The sequence below is a fragment of the Pectinophora gossypiella genome, chromosome 25 (assembly GCF_024362695.1).
Source record: "Pectinophora gossypiella chromosome 25, ilPecGoss1.1, whole genome shotgun sequence".
Classification (NCBI taxonomy): Eukaryota; Metazoa; Arthropoda; class Insecta; order Lepidoptera; family Gelechiidae; genus Pectinophora; species Pectinophora gossypiella.
In genome coordinates, this window is record NC_065428.1 from 10,175,409 (window position 1) to 10,198,874 (window position 23,466).

Below are 23,466 nucleotides of genomic sequence, written 5' to 3' on the forward strand. Positions count from 1 at the left end.
GGATTGATGGTTATTAACGACTGCTAATGCAGCCGGGACCAACGGCTTAACGTGCCTTCCGAAGCACGGAGGAGCTCGAGATGAAAACTTTTTTTGTGGTCACCCATCATATGACCGGTCTTTGCAAAAGTTGTTTACCGCTGCGCCACCGAGCTCCTCTGGTGTTACTTCAACCTAAATGGCCATAAGCCGCAAGTATCATCCCTAATTTAAGAGCCACGCTGTTGTCGGTGTAGCATTCTCCATTCTTGTCTATAAGGACCAATTCCTTCACTTCCGTATAAGACACGACGTTCGCCTTCTCTTTAATCTGTTCTATGTAAGCTCTTCTTGGTCTTCCCCTTCGTCTCTATCCTCGTAGCTTCCCTTCTATGTTTTTAATAAATCAAATGTTCATAGATGTAGATGTTGTTTATGTTTCTTATGTTTTTTTTTAATTCGTCGTAGCTTATTAAGTGGATTAAGTGGCTGAGGAGAATATTTCTCTGAAATTCTTTCGAATTAAATAAACTACTTATAAGATCTAATCTAATTAGTTAATGTAATATGGACCTCATGTCTGAAATAAATGATTTTTAAAAAATATATTTTTTTTTTTTGACGTGACTTATTGTAGATTTGCCGCAGATGGCATTAACTACTTGGCCGGACAAATGGGGAGCGCTGAAGGCTCTCACCCGGTAACACTAATCTAAATATCATAACGTAACACTTTTATGTAAATAACCGTTTGTTTCTTAATAAACATAAATAAATTACATACGCCAAGAGAACAGCGTGAAGGTTGGCAGGGGTAATATCCATTAGAGTCACATCAAAACTGCAGGAATCTGCCCGCAAGCGCAGCTTGTCAGGAGTATTTTGAATTATGAAAACCGTACCTATGTATGTAATACATATTAAAACTAATTTATGTTCAGCTATAATATTAAATATTTATAGAGAGTCTTTCGACAATTCGGTTGCTTTACAAAAAAGAGATTATTTGAAATTAGAAAAAAATATATAATTACGAGTTTTCGGAAATTTTACAAAAACCTTTCCCTCGCAAATTGAATTCAAAATCAGAACATCAAATTAATCCGCCGATAAACAATAACACAAACGATTCATCTCAAACAATATCAAACCAAATCAAAACAACAGACGGCATAAGCGAAACAAAAATACAATTTAATACAACAGAGAATCAAGAAAACATCAAAAAGAAATAAATCGAATATGGCGGCAGTGACGCAGTTAGGTGTCACCCGCTTGGGGTGACCGCTCACATTATTTTTGTGAAAATAATTTTATATATTTTGCTACTTTTTCAAAAAAGGAAGACTTTGCCAACGACTATACTGATTTTTATATCAGTTTTGTAATACTTAAAAAGAAGGTTCGTACCGAAATGAAATTAAGAAAATTGCTCAGAAAATAGTAAAATTAAATAAAATGGAAAGCTAGTCTAAAATAAATTAGGAAGAAAGAAAGAAAATATTTTTTATTAGAGGACGTCACAGCTACAATAAATAATATTAAAAAAAAAAACAAATTACTGTTTTAAAAGTGTCCATAACACGTGAACTATTATCTCTCCTGGAGCCAACGAGATTATTGGAGTCACAAAATAGAACACAATTTTGACAAACGCTATTTATTAGTGATAGATTTATGATTATAAATCTATCACTAATAAATAGCGTTCGGGTGAGATTTCACCCGATGGTAAGTGAAAATGTGGCCTAAGGTCGAACACATTTACCTAATGTTAAGGTAGAACAGAATCTTTTGAACTCTATGCTAATAAACCTCACAAGCCTGGCTTCTGTACTTTGGCAGATTTAACTCATACCGTAGCGTAAGATATTGTAGAACTGTATAAATATATATTGAAATATAATCACTACCTAATTGCACTGAACGAGATATTATGTCTAATACAAATAATAATCATTCATTCTAGTTTTGAAGATTCCAAGATTGCACAGGTCATTTTATCCCTTTTACGATTCAAAGGCAAGCAGATACAAAGAGCTTCGGGCGAATTTATTTGGTTTTATTTATTTAATTTATTTTTGACTGTAATTCTCGGGGTGACACCCCAACTTCCGCACCGGGTGTCACCCGCACTAACGACGTCACTGGATGGTGGTATGCAATTACGCGCCACCTGTCGTGTGAATATTGAACGAATGATTTCAATTACAAATGGCGCAGGTATTGTTTCTAGGAAGGGGATTTGAGAACATTTGAGCCAGAATCAATTTTGTTTTAGAAACGAAATGTTATTTTAAGTAATTTGTTGTTTTGTTGCAATAATATATTGAGAGTGAGAGAATATAAAAGTATTATGTTAAAATTATACAAACTAAGATCCTTACGAAAAAGTATTAGAATGTCTACTTGTTTGTACCTACTACAAAATGGTTAGTTTTCTCTTTTTGTCTGCGCCGCAATGTAAATCGAACAACGCGTAGTCGTTAGATGACGTACGCGCAATGTTGTTGTACATTGATTTTAATAATGTGACATTTTTATTTTTAATTTTGGTTCTATGCAGCATAAAGCACAACAAATTTTAAAATAATTCGAACGAAATTTAAAAAATATCAACTCAGAATCAAGGTATAAATCATCCCCAAAGGTTTTGTCATATGCCTGAGACGCAGTTCAGAGAACATGGACTTGTCCAGCATTCATTTACCCACCTCGAACTCTTCGACTGGAAAGAAAACTCATTACTTGTGGAGCCGAGTTGGTTGGCGAGTTTGCCGACTTGTTCAGGTTGTAGCCTAGTCCCTAATGTCTACTACGGGACCCCAGATCCTAGCCTCCTCAGCCAAAATACCGTACCGAATCCCACCTTCTCCGCTGTAGTCACCGTTGAGGTTTTCTCCAGTTACCCAGTGCAGGGGGCCGCGTTATACCCCGCGGAACTGGATACCTGGGGCCTGTTTTATAAAACTTACAATTGTAAATTACCATGACAATTTGGTGTTCATTACGTAGCCAATATGAAACTGCAAAATATTCGTGATCACACACTCCGCAATGTACATCAAAGTCATTTTAATTTACAATTGTAAGTTTTATTAAACAGGCCCCTGAACGAACTCAACCACCGCTCGCTTCGGTCTACTGAAGCCAGCGGTGCCCAGTCTCCGTGATGCGGACGCGGCAGGAATTACTCCAGTGGACAACTAGGAACAACCCTACTCCCCCTGTCATACAAAATCTGTCCAGTGAATTAAACCTCAATTTCCTTCACTCTTTGTGGAGCTCATTCAAAAAATTCCCATTCACTCACTCACTGTGTGTATGCACAACATGCATTATTCATTCTCGCAGACTGTAAGCCGATTTGAATTCAATCTTCTATTCGCATTGACAGTGGTTTTCTTTTGATATTTGTATTCAAGATGTGTTTAGGTTTATGTAGTTAAATAAACGTTGGAGTTGAGGGGGTATTTGTGGTTATTTGTGGTGTTAAAAAAGATTCTGTTGCAATTTGAATTTCATAATAAGTAAGAGTTCTTTTTTTCAGAAATATTATGTGATTGATTGTACAACTGAAATGTCCTAAATGTTACTGAAGATCTCCGTCGTATAATAAATAACATTTTTACTGAAAAAAAAATCTAGACATTGTTTACAAAAAAAATACATACATAAACTCACGCTTATTTCCCACCGGGGTAAGCAGAGGCTGACACAAACAATAAAAATGACTATTCTTATGTATTATTAATGTAGGAAAGTGAGTAGAACGGAACGTAAGATTGATAGAAAGTAAGAACAGATGAAAGATAAGGTGAATGTCATGTGTTATAAGGAAGTGAAAGAATTGGCATTTGATAGACAAGAATGGAAAATGCTATACCGACTCTTGTCGGTCTACACGCTCTTGCGTGGTACTTAAAATAGTGATGTTGATTGACCTTCAACAAGTTTATCCATACTTCTTATCGTGTGGGTTGTGAGGTGGAATACCAACCTCATCAAACCTGGTGTCAGGGTTATTATTGAGCCGCCAAAGGCTCCATAGCCCATGATAATTACGTTGGATAAAATGATACTGATTTCTGATCACTATTAATACAATACAATACAAATACACTTTATTGCACCAAAATAAAAAGAAATAATTACAAAAAGTCTCTTAACTAAGTACATGGCAAATGGCGGCCTTATCGCTTATCTGAACACTATTAAAATGTATACATATTTGGGTATTTATTTACAATACAATACAAATACACTTTATTGCACCAAAATAAAAAGAAATAATTACAAAAAGTCTCTTAACTAAGTACATGGCAAATGGCGGCCTTATCGCTTATCGCCTTATTTACTTTTTTATTGTAAACAATATTAAACAGAAATTAAAAAAAATATAATCTATCGACCATTATAGACCGCGATACGGCTTACCATCTATTTAGTTCGTCTAACAGAAAGTACTTAGTTCATCTAGCGATAGATGTACTTCTAACTACCATAACTGGGATATATCGTGGGTTTATGTTATGTATTTTCCACTCTTACTTTACAAAGTACTTCAAGAAACCTAAACCGAGACAAAGAACCGACTTTAAACCGTTACTTTGTAACTTTTTCAACATTTTCATTTATCTTTTAATAAATCGCTGCACTGACACGTTTATAGATATTGCGAGGCCGTTCCTACATCACTTTAGCGTTATCGTGTGGAGAACAATGTATCATATCCATTGTGTGCTGTATCCGGCGCGGGCGCTTCCGTTCATACACAGGCGGCCATGTATTGTGTGCGCGGCGAATAAATCGCTCGGTGGCAATGCATTTTTCTGAATCGTGAGTTGAGTCGCTTCCTGAAGACAGAGGTCTGGTTTTAGAGGCGCTTGAGGTCGAACTTCGCGATTTGCTGATGAATTTTCTGATCGCGACATTGTCATGTACTAGCTAAGACACGGCTAACATAAGCTCATGACTATAATAATATATGATATGTGTTATTGCTGAGTAAGAACATCTTCTCTTTTTTACACAATATGTGATTTTTTTATTTTATCCACAGTATATCTTTTTTATACAATACATGATGTTAATGACATCGTAACGAATACTGAGGGGGATGATTCAGACCATGATTCTGAGTTATTATCAAGTGGAATTTTACGTCGCAAAATAAATGTTTTTTTTTTGTTTCTTTTTTTAATTATTTTCAATTCTATACTGTTACGATGGAAAATTCCAATTGATATCTACTCAGAAGTTGGTGATTAAACTCAGTACACACGACATAACTTTATTCTCTTGTTGAACAAATAACTATTAATTTTAACAATCAATAAAGTTACAATAACAAGTACCTATCAAAGTTTAGAACTATAACGTAACGTTCAGTTACAATCGTAGTCATCAACTACGCCGTAACAGCTACGTAACTAACGAGTAGCAACGGCTACAACTCGCTGAAGGAGCATGGTCTCAAATGCGTAGCAGAAATTAAATTTTCCTTTTATTTAGGTGCAATAAAGTATATTTGTACTGAATTAAAAGCTAATTTACCGTTCATTATAATTATTGTAGATATTCCTAATGGAATATTCTAGTAAGTTCCGTATAAGTGGCGTTATTAAACGGTTCCCAGTACTGGTTACTCTAGAACTGGGTACTTTAGAACATGAAATAGAAATATTTTTAAAGAATTTTATCAACGTCCATTATTTTCAGGTTTTATAGGCTTTGATTGCGTTATATGAGTGGGTTGTTTGATGTAATAAAATGCTGTTACGGTTCTATGCCCCGTTCGTTTCACAACATAACGTGGCAAGTCGCTTATAGGGGTAGGCAGAGATTTATATTATACATTATACCTACACTTACTTATCGCTAGCTATGTTTAAGTCCCTTGACAACAATCCTGTAAAACCACTATCAATTATCGATGATTTGAACACGTATTGGGACTCATAAATTCAACTCGTATTCCTTACATTACATATAAAATCACGCACGCGCAAATAATACTATAAACTTAAACTAATGACAAATATGAACAACAGACTCTGTGCTATTAAAATATAAACATAATGCGCACTGTTCATAAACCTTAATTTAAAGTATTTTTTAGTTGTAAGTAAATAAGACTGAAAAAAATTTTCTTTAATTTTTGGAGAACGTGGCCTGGAGAATTCTAGGAAAAGTTAAGTATTTTCAGCCTACATCCTGAAAACATAATTAATAGGTAATAATGTGTCATTGCAATGTAATATTGTATTACATTATGACACGTGACACAATAATTTCAGTAATCATGTGTCAATTGAGTGAAAATTACAGACGGTGGCCAATTACAAGTTTGACACTGGTATAACATGGCGGCGTAATCAAAGAGAGGAGGCTCTTTGATGTTGCCGAAGGCATATAATAAGTAGGTAGCTAAATAGGAAGTGCCTAAACTTTGACACGTTTCCTTACTGTGTAAAAGTACATATATACACAAGCAATTCAAAAAACAACACGCATAACAACATGACATAAGATAAGATAAGTTCAAGACTATATCCCATTTGGGGTAGTCAGAGGTACATCCATCGCAAGATGAACTATGCACCCACACCTCACCGAGCTTTCTGTTGGACCAACGTGATAGGAGGTGAGCCGTATCGCCGTCTGTAACGGTCTAGTACACTGTATGTATAAGTAAAAACTGCACTTGGGAGAAAAAAATAAATCATTGGTCCAAGTCCGGTACCAGGGTTCGTACCGTCTCGATTGAGATGCATGACGGTGAAGCGAAGAATCACATCATTTTCGAAGGTAAAAGTCAGTATTTAATTTGGGGTGTATAGTCACTCCGGACCGCAAGTGGTTCGGACTACAAATATTGAATACTTGAAGTATTCAATTGAATCAAAGCTTTAACCTCTCATCTGTTGAGATACGAGAAAAAAATAAAATTACATTGTGTCTGGTCGAAATTTGTGTCCCGGCATACGAAAGGTTAAACGTGTTTTGAAAAAAAATCTTTTGACTTATTTACGAAATAAGTTTATTTAAATTACTCAAGGTATTTTTATCATTTCACTGAGTGTCAAGTAGCTTATTACAACACATGCACGCTCACCGTTTATACATATTTTGTTTACTTTAAGTTAGTTTACAAGTTCTCATGAAGTGAAATGTAAATTTCTTTTGAGAATAAAGATTTCTTTAACCTGAAAAATATTTTATAAATAAATATACATTTCTTACTTTAAAAGCCTAAGCGAAAAGAACTTCAAGCGGCTATGATACCAAACCATTTTAAAAAAGATACAAAAATCAATCCAAAGCCGTCTCAAGGACAAATTTCCAAGCCCAAAAGGAAAGGAATAAAAAATCCTAACTTTTATCAAATTACCACTTCTACAACTTTTTGCCGACGAAAATTAAAAAAGGTATCCATACTAATATTATAATGCGAAAGTAGCTCTGGATGTCTGTCTGTCTACTTTTGAACGTTTAAACCGTTGAACTTCTTCTTATCGTGTGCGTTATGAGATGGATTACCAACCTCATCAACCCTAGTCTCAAGGTTATTATTGAGCCGTCAATGGCCCCTGAAATGGCTCATGTAACGACTACATACTTATATCAGTAAGTAGTAACCGGGACGAACAGCTTAACGTGCCTTCAACAACTGTAGGACAATCAAGCGATCAGCCTGTAATAGCCTAACCAAACTAGGAATCACAAAGTGATTTTTGTGATATGTCTTCACCGGAATTGGAACCCGGGGCCTCCGGATCGTGAGACCAACACTCAACCACTGAACCACAGAGGCCGTTGAACTGATTTAGATGGATATGATGACAGTTTGAGATGAGGAAGAACATAGGATAGCTTTTATTCAAATTAAAAATTAATTCATTCATGCGCGTACATTAAGTAATGTTCGATTAATCAAATTAAAAACCATATTTTATTTTATTTTATTTTATTAATTAAAGTAGTATCATATTTTTTACTTTCACATATAATCATGTACTTACTTATTAATATGTCTTAAGTGCAGTTACGCAGTTGGCTCAACCATTATATACGGTGATATAGCTCACCTATCACGTTGGTCTGACAGAAAGCTCGGTGACGTGTGGGTACTTAGTTCATCTTCCGACGGATGTACCTTTGGCTACCCCAATTGGGATATAATCGTGAGCTGAGTAATGTTATTATGAGTTCAATAATATGAAATTATATATACATATATATGTTCTGTATTTGTCCTATTTGTTAGAGTTAGAACTGGCGCCGCGGCGACGCGACATCGACGCTGTGGCGACGCGACGCCAGCGCCGCGCACGCTCGGTGTTCGGCAGCCGGCCTGCGCTGGCGTCGCGTCGCCGCGGCGTCGACGTCTCGTAAACGTCGCGCAGACGCTGGCACGACGACGACGCTCAAAAGACGCTTGTGTGGGGGGTCTCTTATTGTGTGCATTTTTATGTAATATAGTGTTAGGGTTCAGTTGTACCACGGGTCGGGAGGGTTTTGTATTTATATTGTATCCCGGAAACTATCCTTTATGGGAGTGGGAAGAGTGCAAATAAATACGATAGCCACGCGAACAGACCCGTGGGCGAAAAGCTAGAGGCAAAATAAGGAAATTCCTTTTACGCTTCGCAATCTGAGGGACATATTTTTGAAAGAGGTTTTTAATTCGACTCTTTTGAAACTTTATGGTATCGCTGCCTTTCGGCTTCGGAGAACTCGAGAATGTTGTTTTCAAGCCGGCTTCGGCTTGAAAACATTCGCCTCAACGTTGAGAGTTCTGTCCAGGCTTGATTAAAGTTGGCTTTATAAATTGAGGCCTGAAAATCGGTAAGTATGTACTTCTTTTGCGACGCCCTTTGAATCTTATATTCGTTTCTCATTTTTCTTTATGCAATCTGTTAATAAAATATTTTTGATACCTGGACATTGACACAGAGAGACTGAAACAGACTCGAAGCTTTTTTTAAAATGTGGTGTTAGAGGAGAATGATAAAAATATGTAAGACAGAATAGATTTCTCATGAAGAAGTGATAGAAGGAGTAAGAGGAGACATTTCTTTTTTTTAAGATAGGCAAGCATATTATGACCACTATCTCACCTGTTGGTGAGTGACGATGTGGTCGAAGATGGAACTTACCTAGAAAGTGCCGATTCACTCTTGAAGAGGCCCAGATGATGGTATTTATCGGAAAACAGATTCGCGCGAATTCCACAGCTTAGCCGTTAGAATTAAAAAAGCAAGCGAAACGATTCGAGTATAAATATTGAGGGTTATTGAGCACAGAAAAGGCAAGATAATTGGACAGAACTAACTAGAGACAGAACAAAGTAAGTACTTTATTGTTTTTTGATTTTGATTCCCGCGTGAACAAAACAACAATATAGTACTTAATTCTGAATTCAAATTGGGTACTTAACTATTTTGGATAAATATTTTACAATTACAAACACTTATATACCTCTTTAAATATTTTATTGTCTCGAAAAATTAAGAAAATTTATTTAAAATTTCTGGCAAAACCGGTTGATCACGTGGAATTTGCCTAATGACGTCACATGCCAATAAACAAAGAAACTATCACATTACGCGTCTATACTAGTAATAGTTTTTGTTAACTTTGTGATACGTGACGTCACACGAAGCTCAAACATGGCCGCCCGTGTTGCGGTTTTTATAATACACAGACAAAAACCGCATTCTTATTTTGAAAAATAAAATAATAAAAGTGATCTTAATAAAAAAAAGTGTTGGATAATTGTATTATTGCTATATGATAAAATACTATATCCGACATATTTCATATTTTATTGTTATAACTGTTATAATAATAATTGGTAATAAACAAGAGAATTAGCATTCGTTTGAATTCAGAAATGCGATCGCTATTATTAAAATGATACCTCGTCTGCAATTTATTTTTAAATATCGAATGAGAAAAGTATTTATTCCCCACTTTGAATTTAAATTTAAAAATGATTGACAACCTTTGCAAACTCGACTTAAATTCATTTTTAAATATCGAATGAGAAAAGAATTTAAAAAGTAGTGTTAAATCGTATTAATTCCGAACAGCTAAGAGCGAGCGGGGCGGATACGGCCCCAGGTTACGCTTTTAAATCTTAAACTTTAAACAGTTCATTTGCACTTTAAAATCAAAGTTTCTTGCTGAAAATAAAAATGTTAAAATTGTTTTCTGAATACGGAAATACGATGCAACTAGAGGAAAGGAAAATGATATATCAATATCTGAGTAGCCACTATTAACGAGAATGTGTTGTACAAATATATTTCATACATTCACATTACACATACACACATGAACTCACGCCTATTTCTCTCCGGGGTAAGAAAAGAGTATCGAATTCCATAAGGGCGCAAATTAAGGATCACAAAGTGGTTTCGTGATATATCCCCACCAGGATCCAGATAAACAGAAGGTCACGATTATATTTCCAATCGGCTAGTCGGAGGTGCATCAATCGCTAGATGAACTGCGCACCCACGCTTCACCGTCGGCTGAGAGCCTTCCCCATTTGTCTGGCCAAGTAGTTTATCTCAACAGTAAGTCAAATAATGTGCCCTACATCCTACCCTACCCTATTATTTATAATCACTATCCAATATTCCCCTGGGCCATTTCACTACAAAGATGTAAGCGATATCTTGTTTGCCCGTCGCGAATTTAAATTAAAATTTTAAATATAAATGCAAATTTTAAACGATCAATCTTTAGGCAATTATTCGAGTAGACAACTCAGATTGATGTCCCAACAAAAACATTTTGTGTAAAAACGACCCAAGCTCGAGTGGAAATTGAGGCTAGACACAGACATAAAAAAAAAAAACAAGAAATATGTGATCGTGAGTATCATAAGTTTCATCTAATCCAATATTCTTCATTTCACAGACATAAAAGAAACATTAAAAAATGTACATATATTTTAGAAAAATTTGTATTTTGACGTATTTTAGAAAAAAAGTCGCAAATTAATTTTAAACTGTACTTATTTGGCTATTTATTACACATTGCGCCCTAAATATACACAAGAAAGATTACAGCACAGTTGACGGCCTTACTGCTCCACAGCAACTTCGTCCAGGTGACAAGATCATATCAGCGGAAACATATTGGGCTATTCTTCTTATTTACGGCCTTAAGATAAAGTAATAACTCATTGGTGCAACTCCGGTAGGTATCAGGGTTTGAACCGACGCTCCCCGTATGAGAAGCAAGCCGGTGTACCGCAGGACCGCAGTTTACAATTTACTTAATTTACTGTGGTCTAGTCTAGCATTGTGTATTGAACTTGGTGTAATCTCTGCCGCGCCGCCCAATAATTAGATTTTAAATGAATTTAGTCCTCTATGTTTGAACTAAGCCAATGTTAATTTGTTTGTGAAATGAAACATCGATTTATTGGTGTCTGTTTTAGTCCATAATTCGATTTTAATTTTAATCTATGGATCTGTTTGTGCGAAAGGAACTAATCAATTCGTTTAGAAAATTGAATCGTGTTAGACTTTAGATAGTCTGTGGCCTTACCATTGACTGTTTTATCATCATTATTCCACGATAATGTCGTTCTAAAGTAAAAATGATTCTCGGGTTTTAAATACATCCTATAATTTGTAAAAGTAGACACTCAGAAGTTGGAGTCAGGTTAAGGTGTCGTTTGATCGATCGAGCGTGGTCTACGAGGGTGACCGATACTCTAGCTACAGATGCAGCCAATCACCTCGCGACAATACTACAAGACCCCGATACAGACCTGGCCGGCGTGGTCAACGATTTTCTTCATTCAGCGCTTATCTCTATCAGCCCACTAAGGTCTATTAATTCTTTCAAATATAATCCCGTCCTGAGGCTAGGTTTGCGCTCAACAAGCACCTTCAAATCTGTTGTCAAAATCTTGTACCGGGTGAGAGCCCTCAAAAAAGAACGTTTACAGGAACTATGAATTGAGAACTAGCTCCTAAAGCACTCAGAACCACAAAGGTCTGACATGGTCTTTCAAGGGGCACGCCCATAAACCAATAAAAAAGAACCCCTCAAGAAACCGAGACAAATTCATCAGCTACCCTCCTAATTCTTTTAAAAACACGCCGATGCCTTTACAATTGCTTTAAGGAGCTTTAGTAAAAGCCTTTGGTCGCGATCTTCGTCCTGTAATCCCTTTTACAATGAAAGCCTTAACTGTTTCCTTAGCCTTTGAATATTTATCGCGACTGTCGCGTAGCCTGTGATAAATTTTAGGTTAAGAATTTAAACGGGACAAAATGTGCCTTTATTTGTAAGTCATTATCTTGGCAGAAACATAAAGGTCTTTGATAAAATGTTTTGGTAAATAATTAGGCTGCCTGGCATGTGTTGGGTTAGTTTTCCCTTCGCGGGTTGGTCATACAGGCAGTCGCTTCTGTAAAGAACCTGTCAAATCTTCAGGTTAGTTAAGTGGACCCTGTGAACAACGGGATAATACTAGGGAGATGATGACGATTTATGTAATTAAGGCTCCATTGCCATTAAACGGGCACAAATCTTGGAAACCACGTGATATTAATTAATTATCTACGATCTAAACATAAATTCAGTCTCATAAAGTCGAATTTAGTAGTTTAGAGCCTGAACCGGGATTCGATTTTGAACCTACGTACTAAGTCACGCCTTCCCTGAACTATCACGTAGGTATTCGACCTTTACAAGTTCTCAAATATACCAAATATCCACTCATGTCTCTCGAAATAATAATTATTTTCGGCTAAAATAACCACAATACGTGTCGCAAACAGCCGACAATAATTCTTTATATCCACTAGGAAACAGAAAAAGGACTTCATAGGAAAGTATTTCCCGGATGACAGGGACAAAATATATTCATTTGTTAAGGCTAGAAAGAGATGAAAAATAGCACCAAGAGAATAGAGTAGCCCGAGGCGAGACAAACGTAATATCCTCGAGAGGCTAACAGAATAGTGTTGGGATGGTGTCGATGCACCATCCGTCCCATCCCTACACAACATATTCTTAATCGATATCGATAAATTAATATTCGACTTATAATATATGACTGACTGACCGGTAAGTCTTTGAGGTACTTATTTATTTATTTATTTATTTATTTGTACTGTGGTTCATCGGTTTGTTTTTAAAACGGGAAATACCGGTTCGAATCTCGGTAACGGACTTGCACCAATGATTTATAATACGTACAATTTTGACTAACACAGTTGACTCGACCATTATAGATGGAGATACGGCTCGCTACCTATCGCGTTGGTCTAACAAATTTTTTATTAAAGCACGGTGTTCAGTTCATCTAGCGATGGATGTACATCCGACTAGACCTATTGGGAATACAGTCATGAGCTCAAATTATGCTTAAATTATGTTATGACTGAGGAGAAGAATCAGCGCGAGAAAATCTTCCACAATAGCGTGAGTCATAACTAGTAATCTTCTTCTATCGCGTGGGTTGTGAGGTGAACTACCAACCTCATCAACCCAGGGGTCAGGGTTATTATTGAACCGCCAAAGGCGCCTGACATGGCTCATGTAACGACTACTTACTTACACCAGTAAGTAGTAACCGGGACCAACGGCTTAACGTGCCTTCCGAAGCACGGATCATCTTACTTTTGGACAATCAGGTGATCAGCATGTAATGTCCTGACCAAACTAGCGACCACAAAGTGATTTTTGTGATATGTCCCCACCGGGATTCGAACCTGGGACCACCGGATCTTGAGCCCAACGCTCAACCACTGGACCACGAAGGCGGGATGGGCGGATAACTAGTGAGTTTATGTATGTATGTATGACATCTGATCTTATTTGCATAAAGTTTAGGTAATGAAGCTGTTTTTATATAACTTTTGCACATTTTAACTTCTTAGCTGGCTAAAGTGGCATGGAAAATGCTGCACCGAAAAGAGCGAGGCTCTTAAATTGATGATGATGAACTGCTGGCTACGGGTGACTGCCGCCAGTGCTTCCTATTTTTCCGCTCAAGAAATCAATGCCGATGGCGGCAAATCCACAATGGGCGGAGCAGAGCGGAGATGTGCAGGAATCGACCAATCACCTTCAGAGAAAGAGTGACAGAGCATCTTCGTTTTTCGCTCTCCCGAACGCTGTGATTGGTCCAATCCGCACATCTCCGCTCTTCTCCGCTCATCTCTGCGTCTGTTGAAACCCAGCCTAAGTCAGGTCAAAAAAACAGCTGGAAATATTCTCGGTGATGGCTCATTACTGGTACTAGAATATTTAAAAAAAACTCACTGTAAGTCCTGAAGTCGGTGACCTGCACGGTGTTGCAGTCCTCCCCAACCTGGAGGTAGGTGATCTCGCAACGGAACACCCCCTCGTCCTCAGGTTGCACTCGCTCTATAACCAGCTCCGCGTAGCTGGCGTTCGGGTTGTGCGATATCGACATTCTGTTGACAAATGAGAAAAGAAAATGTTATTTGAATTATTTGACTAAGAAACAGGCTGGACCAGCATATCTACAGTTATGAGCAATATCATGTACCCACTTTAGGACTCTGTCGCACTAACATATTTGACATTTAGTGGGACTTACAGTTCAATTTGTCAAAAAAGTGAATGTGACATGGTACCAAACTGTATACATATTAATGCTCGTGACCGTACATGACGTTAGGGACATCGTAACGAATACTGAGAGGGATGATTTAGATCGTGATTCTTATTACTATTATTGCATATGGCATAAGGCAATATTCTTTCAAATATTTTTGTCCTCTCAGACGACGCCCTAAGCCGAGGTTCGCGCCCAACTGGGCACCCTCAGGCCTGTTGTCTTGAACTTTGTACCGGGTGAGAGCCTTCCGCGCTCCCCATTTGTCTGGGCAAGTAGTTAATGCCATCTGCGGCAAATCTACAATAAGTCACGTCAAAAAAAAGGAAAATATTATCCTGCGTGGATCGTAATATATCTAGCTTAAGCTCCCTCAACCAAGTTTCTGACGCATCCGTCACACAGTGCAGCTCGGCTATGCCACCTGGAAACCGGTGTAGAAGGCACTCGTTCACTATGTGAGATATGGTTTGATCCGGGTGACCATATTAATAGTGTGACGACTGCTTTGAGTTAATTTGAAGTGACGTCGCAAAATTCGTGACATTTTGTGTAATTTTTGTGTAAAAAGAATCTAACTCGATAAAAGCCTTGTCAATTAACCTCGTCAATAAACTATACTATAACTCCCGCAACTACCGACTAGTTGCGAACCCAATTAAAAGTAATGTCAAACGCATAGACCGATCAATCTAGTAGAAGAGCCACTTAATTACCATTGACCCAGAAATAGGCAATAATTGATTAAAGGAAGTCTGTAGGAGCGAGCACAAAGGATGTTCGACGTTGTACAGGACGAAAGAAAGTTCAAAATGAATGCTTTATTGACCAGAGGACAAACAAAGGATTTACTGTAAGTTCCTTCACCATACAGTTTCATTCTTCTTCTTCTATCGTGCGGATTGTAAGGAGGATTGCCAACCCCATCAACCCTGGTGTCAGGGCGCCATAGGCCCCTAACATGACTCATGTAACGACTATGTACTTACATCGGTAAGTAATAACCGGGATTAACGGTTTAACGTGCCTTCCGAAGCACGGATCATCTTACATTTGGACAATCTGGCGACCAGCCTGTAATGTCCTAACCAAACTAGGGATCACAAAGTGATTTTTGTGATTTGTCCCCACCGGGATTCCAACTCGGGACTACCGGATCGTTAGCATAATGCACATATGCACAGTTTACAGTTGCAGTTACAGTTTTATTATTTACCTTCAGGAACACTCGCGAAAACTTCATACAAAAATCTCATTTAAAATCACTTTTAAAGGTTCATGCACTTTAAAAGATAGTGAAGTATTTTTATCGGGTCGATATGTGATTAAATGTTGAATAAGGTAAAAACACAATTACCTTATATAACAAAATAAATAAGGAAATAAAAACATTTATTTTTTTAATTGTGTTACTAGCGTAGTTTTGTAAGTCTTTTTTTTGCGTTGTTTTTGTACTAACACCATATGGGCCTTAAAGTTTGAAATAAAGATAACATACTTTTATTAATAAAGTTTTTTTTTTTACTTTATTTAACATACATACATAACTCACACCTATTTCCCACCGGGGTAAGCAGAAACTATAGAATTCCATTTACTTCGATCCTCACACACTTCTCTTGCTTCCTCCACATTCATCAATCGCTTTATACACGCACGCTGGTTCAGAGTAGATCGCACTGAACCTAAGACATCTCCAATTACTTTATTTAACATTTAATCATATTCTAACTGCGTGCATTTAAGTGCAAGCGATACGGACACGGTTGTTTGTATACAAGTTTAAACCCATGTACATGTATATGTTTTTTTGTCTTAACTTATTGTAGATTTGTCGCATATAGCATTATCTACTTGCCCGGACACATAGGGAGCGCTGAGAGCTCTCACCCCGCACAAAATTTAAGACTCATGATGTGTCTGTCGCAGTCGGATTGTATAATCCGCTGTATTACATTACGGCTAGCTGTTTTCAAAACAGGGCCGTTTTGTAATGCGGCGGTTCAACGATTAGCTGTATTGAATGCGGCTAAGTAAAAAACCGCCGAAATGTATTCGTCGCCATACGTTATTCAATACGGTATTTATTAAAATTTATTTATTTATTAATAGCCGTAATGTATACGCACATGCACGTTACGAGTATAAAGTAAAATTCGCGCTATATAGACTCCAAACAAAGGACAGGAACATGATTATATTAATCAATATCAAATTGCTTAACCTCACTCCTTCTGCCAGCCCCGCAAGGACCCAATACTGCATCGTCATCGAAATACTATTAACGCAGAATCTGCGGTGGAAAAACACAGCAGCCATGCCGTAGTATAAAAAGACCAGTAGGTATACTAAAAAATATCACAGATAATTATTTTATTTGGCCCTAATAACATGTACTCTTATCCATGATATATGAAAAAAATGTATGCTCAATACTATGAAAAGCCGCCATTGCTAGCGGTTTTATGATGTAACTTTAACATGAGAGTTACCATTAAATTGATATCAGTATAATTCCAAGGACATAAATAATTACTATCATTAGTCACATACATAAACACACATACATACATACATAAACTCACGCCCATAATCCCTACTGGGGTGGGCAGAGCCACAAGTAATCAAAGACAACTTGCAGCCACTGTTGATACGAAGTCCAAAGATGGATTTGTCACATACATAAAAATCATTGAAAACTTTACGTAAATCTTTTACTAAAAGTACAAAATTACCTTGCAAAGTAAATTAATAACATTACTCGTGCGTGCATGGCAAACAGTATGACGACTGCAAACACATTGAAGCAACTCATCTAAAACCCAATATTAAAATTTGAAATTTGGGCATATTAAAGTAAGTACGCAATATCAACAAATGTCAAATAGCAATATAGCTTTTTAAGATGAATTGCTTCAATGTGGCCTTTTTAGACTACCTGATATTTTTCCTCTGTGGCCTGGCTTCGTCCCAGGGTAATGTACGAACAGATTGTCTTTTAATTAGTTTTTAATGGGGAAATCTAAGCCTGCCGCTTGACGTCTGTGTTGGTTTATTTTTATTGTGATTCCATTAAAATGGGATGAAGAATTAATGGAGCAGTGGTGATATATTAGTTAACGATTTTTTGTTACCACTTATGTTTTTATCAAATCAAATCAAATCAAATATACTTTATTCCACAGAACTAAATTACAACAATCGGACATAACACATGAATACAGTACAATTTGGTCGGCGTTATTGCTCTAGAGAAATTTCTTCCAGGCAACCACCAAAAAGAAACAAACATTTACAAACAACTTGGTTGCGGGCTGGTGCAACAAACAAATAAATACCTTATATACTTACCTTGATTTTTATCTGTGTAGTTGAAAAAAAAAGGTTTCAGTTATCTAACGACCTAGGCATAAGTTGACAGGGTGATGTGGCCATATTATGATTCTGAACAACATGTTGGAAAGTACATTGCCCTGCTACATGGTAGAAGGTTGATAGCATTATTTTGAACCAAACATGAATTCGAAAACAAATTCGATAATCATTGGTTTAGGCCTGTTCTGGATTCGAACTTGCGACCTCAAAGTGAGAGGCAAGCTTTCTTTCGTACTGGGCTACCACGGGTCAAAAACTAATATCTTGTAAATTAAAAAAAAAACATTTAAAAAAGCAAGAAGGTAAACACTTTATTTCCTCTACAAATACTCGTACATGGAAAATATAGTTCTTCGAATGCCGAAAAATTTACCGGTGGTGCTATCGTGTCTCCTTAGTGAGATAGGGCCTTTATAGTCATTCTTCCCCAGGCACTTCTTACTTTGAGGACAAATAGGGCAGTGGTTTCCCTTCCACCCCTTCTTCTTCCACCTTCCACCCAGCAGTACTCTGTCTGACGCGAGTGGGATGGCGCCCAAAGAAGTTTATTTCTAAGCCGTAGGACTCCTGCCCTGCGCCTCTGAATAGCACTGACAGTTACTGCTGCCCTCAGTCAGATTCTAGGTTTCAGTCCCTGTGACGCGCCCCTTCCATCCTGCATTGCTGTACCGCTGGCGTCGATATACTAGTAGGTAACTAATTGATTATCCATTTTCATGATTAATTCCCAAAAAGCGCAAAAGCCAAGTCCATTGAATTGAAACCGATAAATAACTCGAGCTCTAAACACTGAAGGTTTTTATTTTTGGTCGTAAAGTAAGGCTCTACCTGGTGTTAGAAGGAGACGGCTATATTTCTCTTTGTACAGGACGGCAGTTAATTTGTCGATGCCAGTTTCAGGAGAGGACGCAGTGTAAATTGTAAGCGGTGATGTAGGTTCAGTTCTCGTCGTCATCAACCCATTAACGTCCCCACTGCTGGGGCACGGGCCTTCCTTATGGATGGATAGGGAGATCGGGCCTTGAGCCATCACGCGGGCCTAGTGCGGACTGATGGTTATTAACGACTGCTAATGCAGCCTTCTGAAGCACGGAGGAGATCCTATGACCGGCCTTTGCGAAAATTGCTTAACTTCAACAATCGCAGACCGAGCGCGTTAACCGATGCGCCACCGAGCTCCTTCGGTTTAGTTCTATTTCATGTGAACTCTTTATGCTCTCCCCATTCCTCTTTTTCCTTCTATAATGTTTTGGACGATGAGTCAAACCGCCCCCTCCAGCAACACATTTCAGACATATTCCATCAGAAGCGTCTTAACAAGTCAATATTTTTGTTTAATGGCGACATTCTCGAAATACGCGGGGTTTAGCCGGAATTTGGGTACCTAAGAGTTACAAGTGGTATTACGGTTACTTGTGGCTCTGCCCACCCCATCAAAGACTAGGGGACGTGACTTTATATTTATACATCATCATCATCAGCCCATTAACGTCCCCACTGCTGGGGCACGGGCCTTCCCTATGGATGGATAGGGAGATCGGGCCTTAAACCATCACGCCGGGTCCAGTGCGGGTTGACGGTTAATAACGACTGCTAATGCAGCCGGGACCAACGGCTTAACGTGCCTTCCGAAGCACGGAAGAGCTCGAGATGAAAACTTTTTTTTGTGGTCACCCATCCTATGACCGGCCTTTGCGAAAGTTGCTTAACTTCAACAATCGCAGACCGAGCGCGTTAACTGATGCGCCACCGAGCTCCTTCGGTTTAGTTCTATTTCATGTGAACTCTTTATGCTCTCCCCATTCCTCTTTTTCCTTCTATAATGTTTTGTTTTTGTGGCTGCGAGTTGTCTTTGATTACTTGTGGCTCTGCCCACCCCATTAGGGATAACGGGCGTGAGTTTATGTATGTATGTATGTATGTAATGTTTTGGACGATGAGTCAAACCGCCCCCTCCAGCAACACATTTCAGACATATTCCATCAGAAGCGTCTTAACAAGTCAATATTTTTGTTTAATGGCGACATTCTCGAAATACGCGGGGTTTAGCCGGAATTTGGGTACCTAAGAGTTACAAGTGGTATTACGGTTACTTGTGGCTCTGCCCACCCCATCAAAGACTAGGGGACGTGACTACAAAATAATTTTATTCCGGTGAGCAATTATTTTATTTATTATTAATTTATTATTATTAATAATAACTATTATTAATTATATAAGTCGATTTTCGACAAACCTTTTTTAATTTTATTTCTTAACTCCATGGATTTTCAGGTTAAAACTAATTTGGATCTTTTTACAGATATTTACTGATTACTACTAAATAATTATAAATAACTAATAAAATAATTAATAATAATATAATTATTACTTACCTATTAGTTTTGATTGTACTGTATCTATCGTCCATTTGTGTTTTGTATTGTATGTTGCGTGCAATAAAGTATATTTGATTTGATTTGAGTTTAATCTACTAAAACATAAAGCATCTGTTGGAAGAGGACAGATGTCATACCTTTACAGTAATGGTCTTTTGTCGCGTTATTTTCCTGCCAATTCTCGTAGTTATGCTACTATAAATTATTAGTACTGCGCTTCCTAAGTTACCACTTTAATTATTGAGTGCCGTAGCCACTCCTAGTCTGCGGTCTCTGTTCTCTGTTCAATTACTATTGTTTTCATTAAATCCTCCATCTTACAATCTTAGCTATTTTTTTAAGCTTTGGGAGGATCGTGCTCGTCTTAGACCGGAATGGCGCCGCATCGTTCACAATAGCGTGAATTTATTTGAAGAAAAGCGTTGACAAGATCTCGACGCAAAGCACCAAATACGGAAGACTCGGCCAAAACCCTCCTATAACTACACACAAAATTCGTTAGGCCAGCTTTATTGTGTGCCGTGTGACCGGACCTTCAAGTCGAAGTTCGGTTTCGCCAGCCACATCAGAGACCACCACAAGAACGACCCGGGATAGATATTTAGGAGTCGCCGTCGCCGGATACGGTTTGGACGACATGATGATATTTTTTTTAATTATACAACATACTGAGCTAAGCTAAAAAAGAAAAGCAACCGAAGCTACTCGAAAAGAAGAGAAGGGGAATACCAAGAAGAGCTTACATTAGAGCAGAAGGCGAACGTCGTGTCTTATAAGGAAGTGCAAGAATTGGCCTTTGATAGACAAGAATGAAGAATACTACACCGACAGAGAAGTGTGTCGGGATCGAAGCAAATGGAATTAAATGGTCTTTGCTTCCTCATAATCATAAACAGCCTATATACGTCCGACTGCTGGGCACAGGCCTCCCCACAATCATCCGGTATGGAGCATACTCCACCATGCTGAAGAAAATAATTATAAGTCCGACACTTTGTCACATGTCATTGATGCCACAGTATGTTTTTTCATACAAATTCAATAGTAATAGAATAGTTTCCAACTAGTCAAATTCAACGGCCTCTGTGGTCCAGTGGTTGAGCGTTGGGCTCACGATCCGGAGGTCCTGGGTTCGATTCTCGGTGGGGACATATCACAAAAATTACTTTGTGGTCCCTAGTTTGGTTAGGACATTACAGGCTGATCACCTGATTGTCTGAAAGTAAGACGATCCGTGCTTCGGAAGGCACGTTAAGCCGTTGGTCCCGGTTACTACTTACTGATGTAAGTATGTAGTCGTTATATGAGTCATGTCAGGGGCCTTTGGAGGCTCAATAGTAACCCTGACACCAGGGTTGATGAGGTTGGTAATTCACCTCACAACCCACACGATAGAAGAGGAACTAGTCAAATCAGTTACTTTTTACTAAACACGAAATGGCTATGAAATTTCTATGAAAAAGCACAGTGTGACGTCATAGAAAAACGTGATAAAATTTACGGACTTATTGCGTTTTCTTAATTAAAATTCATAAATAAGTTAAATAGAAAAAAGAAAAGTTTTTCGTTAGTTTTAGATCTGTCTTAAATAGATCTATCTTAACGTAGTACACGACCCAATTTGGGTATTTTCGAGGCAAGAGTGAAGTATTATCTGAGTTTGCGTGCTCCACATTAGACCACATGGCTGCTTTAGACCAAGCTGGAACGTGGTCCAACGCACTCAAATCTTTTAATAAAAAAAAACTAATCTTTTTATTTTATGTTATGTACTTAAGTGTATTTGGGGTACATAGATCTGTTTATCTATGTTTCCATATACACATAATAATAAAAAAAAAAATTCTTTATTTCACAAATTTTAGTTACATCGTGGCCGAGACCTCCCATTAAGTAATCCTAGGATACTTGTGGCGGGAATGTCTCGCAATTCCCAAGGGAAAGGTACAGTTTGTGAGTTAAGATAAGTAATAACAAATATGACTTCTATAAAGAAAACACATAATTAAGTAGGTGTATCTAAAGATTTTCAGAGTAAGACAAAACTAAATATCAAATTTATCAAATTTTTGCCCATAGCACTATGAGTGACATATATATTCATACACATATACATATATACACATGCACATGTGTACGCACGTGCACACACACACACACACATAAGTACATAAATATTTGGTCGCTCAATAATAACCTTGAACTTGGTTGATGAGGTTGGTCAAGTCTAAGCTAAGAAGTCAAGAAGTAAGTCTAAGTTCTGGGCAGCCCTCGGCGGAGGGGGAGGCGCTTGACGCGCTCCCATGGGCGCTGGGCCCCAAAGGGCATCCGCCGGCGGGGACGCGGTTGTGTGCAATTGCGTTCCCGTATCCCCGCCACACGGCGGCAAGGAGGAACATCGTTGGGTTTTAGTGGGTATATCGGGTGGCGACACCCGGGGAGTCTCAGATAACCTCCCCGGGCTTTTTTTTTTTTGATTTTTGACGTGACTTATTGTAGATTTGCCGCAGATGGCATTAACTACTTGGCCGGACAAATGGGGAGCGCTGAAGGCTCTCACCCGGTACAACGTTTAAGACACCTCCCCGGGCGACGTGGTATGCGTAACGCATTTCCCAACGTTAAAAAAAAAGTCTATCCTAAGATTATCTTTGGCATTTACGCCAGTTAGTACGGAACCATCAGCGCGCGAGGCGGACTTGCACTTAACCGGTTTTTTTCTTACTAGCCATTGTCACCCAAGAACGCTTATGAGAAAAACCATAGCTCTATTAATATCGCAACAGTACAGTTAGACAATGCGGTACAACTTTTTTGCTGCCATTACCAGTTCAATACAGTACAGTCAGCGCATAAAGTTGTCCCATTACTGAGTACTATTGTTGTACACAATAGACAACTTCGTGAAAGCTGTTCTGATGACTGTATTACGGTTGTTCTCTCAGGTTGTTATTTTGTAAGTGGGTAGGTTGGAAATGGTTTCTAAGGTTTATTATGGCGATCCTTCGCATTCATTTATTTTATGCTTCGTGGAAGCGAATGCAAACGCAGAACTTCAACTGTTTATCACGGCCTCCGTGGTCCAGTGGTTGAGCGTTCGGCTCACGAACCGGA

General features: G+C 38.1%; 1 protein-coding gene across 15 annotated transcripts in view; it reads right to left on the minus strand.

The window, feature by feature from the left end:
* LOC126378017 (hemicentin-1) overlaps positions 1-23,466 on the minus strand; it is a 663,470-nt gene that overhangs the window by 216,750 nt on the left and 423,254 nt on the right. For all 15 annotated transcript variants that reach the window (XM_050026068.1, XM_050026063.1, XM_050026060.1 and 12 more), the window contains one exon: positions 14,281-14,435. In XM_050026068.1, coding sequence (XP_049882025.1) covers positions 14,281-14,435 — 155 coding nt within the window. The remainder of the gene's footprint in view (positions 1-14,280; positions 14,436-23,466) is intronic.